Source organism: Penaeus monodon, chromosome 23 (assembly GCF_015228065.2).
Source record: "Penaeus monodon isolate SGIC_2016 chromosome 23, NSTDA_Pmon_1, whole genome shotgun sequence".
In the NCBI taxonomy this organism is placed as follows: domain Eukaryota; kingdom Metazoa; phylum Arthropoda; class Malacostraca; order Decapoda; family Penaeidae; genus Penaeus; species Penaeus monodon.
Genome location: NC_051408.1, coordinates 41,530,417 through 41,531,186, shown reverse-complemented (window position 1 = coordinate 41,531,186; position 770 = coordinate 41,530,417). Strand labels below are relative to the sequence as shown.

Sequence of the window (770 nt, the reverse complement as noted above, 5' to 3'; positions counted from 1 at the left end):
GCCTTGATTATTAATATATAGAATACTGAACGACAAATATGGTTTTTATAAGCTTTGATAGATGCTATATGATCAAGAATATCTTCATTACCTTCTTTCAGAATAAGAATGGTAATAATGTAGATGAAAATAGTACTAAGAATAGTATGATAAGATAATGTTAAAATGATTTTATTTAAACATTGTTAGAATAATTTTAAATTTAGTATTTCGTGTTTGTTTAATAATGTTAAGACAAAATAGATTATAACGATTGATTGCAGGAACAGTGACCATTGATGACGAAAATTGATTAAAAAAAAAAACTGGAAACCAGACCCTCAACCAGGGACCCATTTCTCCCTGACCCCCTCCCCTTATTCCCCAGATCCCCTCTCTCTTCCTCCCTTCTTTCCTCCCTTTCTCCCTTCCCTTCCTCCCCAAATCCACGCTCTCTTCCTCCCCCTTCTCCCTCACTTTTCTTCCCCTTCCTCCCCGAATCCCCTCCCTCTTCCTCCCCCTTCCCCCATTCACCTTCCTACCCCTTCCCCTTCCCCCCCCCTTCCCCTTCCCCCCCTTCCCCCTTCCTCCTCCTCTTCCCCCTTCCCCCCCCCACCCCTTCCCCCCTTTCCTCCCCACCCCTTCCCCCTTTCCCCCCTCTCCCCTTCCCCCGTCTAACCCCCCGTCTCCCTCCTGCAGCTGAGCTCGGCGAGAAGCTGGACCTGTACCTGAAGTACCGGCTGCCCCCGCTGGTGCGGCTGGTGCGGCTGCAGGAGCGCCACGGGCTGATC

The 770-nt window shown here is 48.4% G+C and overlaps 1 protein-coding gene across 1 annotated transcript in view; it reads left to right on the top strand.

Annotated features, from left to right (window-relative positions):
• The window catches only part of LOC119588088 (polypeptide N-acetylgalactosaminyltransferase 1-like), a gene marked incomplete at its 5' end in the record, with an annotated part of 20,728 nt that overhangs the window by 1,441 nt on the left and 18,517 nt on the right, over positions 1-770 (top strand). Inside the window, 1 exon segment of the mRNA XM_037936797.1 lies at positions 679-770. Coding sequence (XP_037792725.1) covers positions 679-770 — 92 coding nt within the window.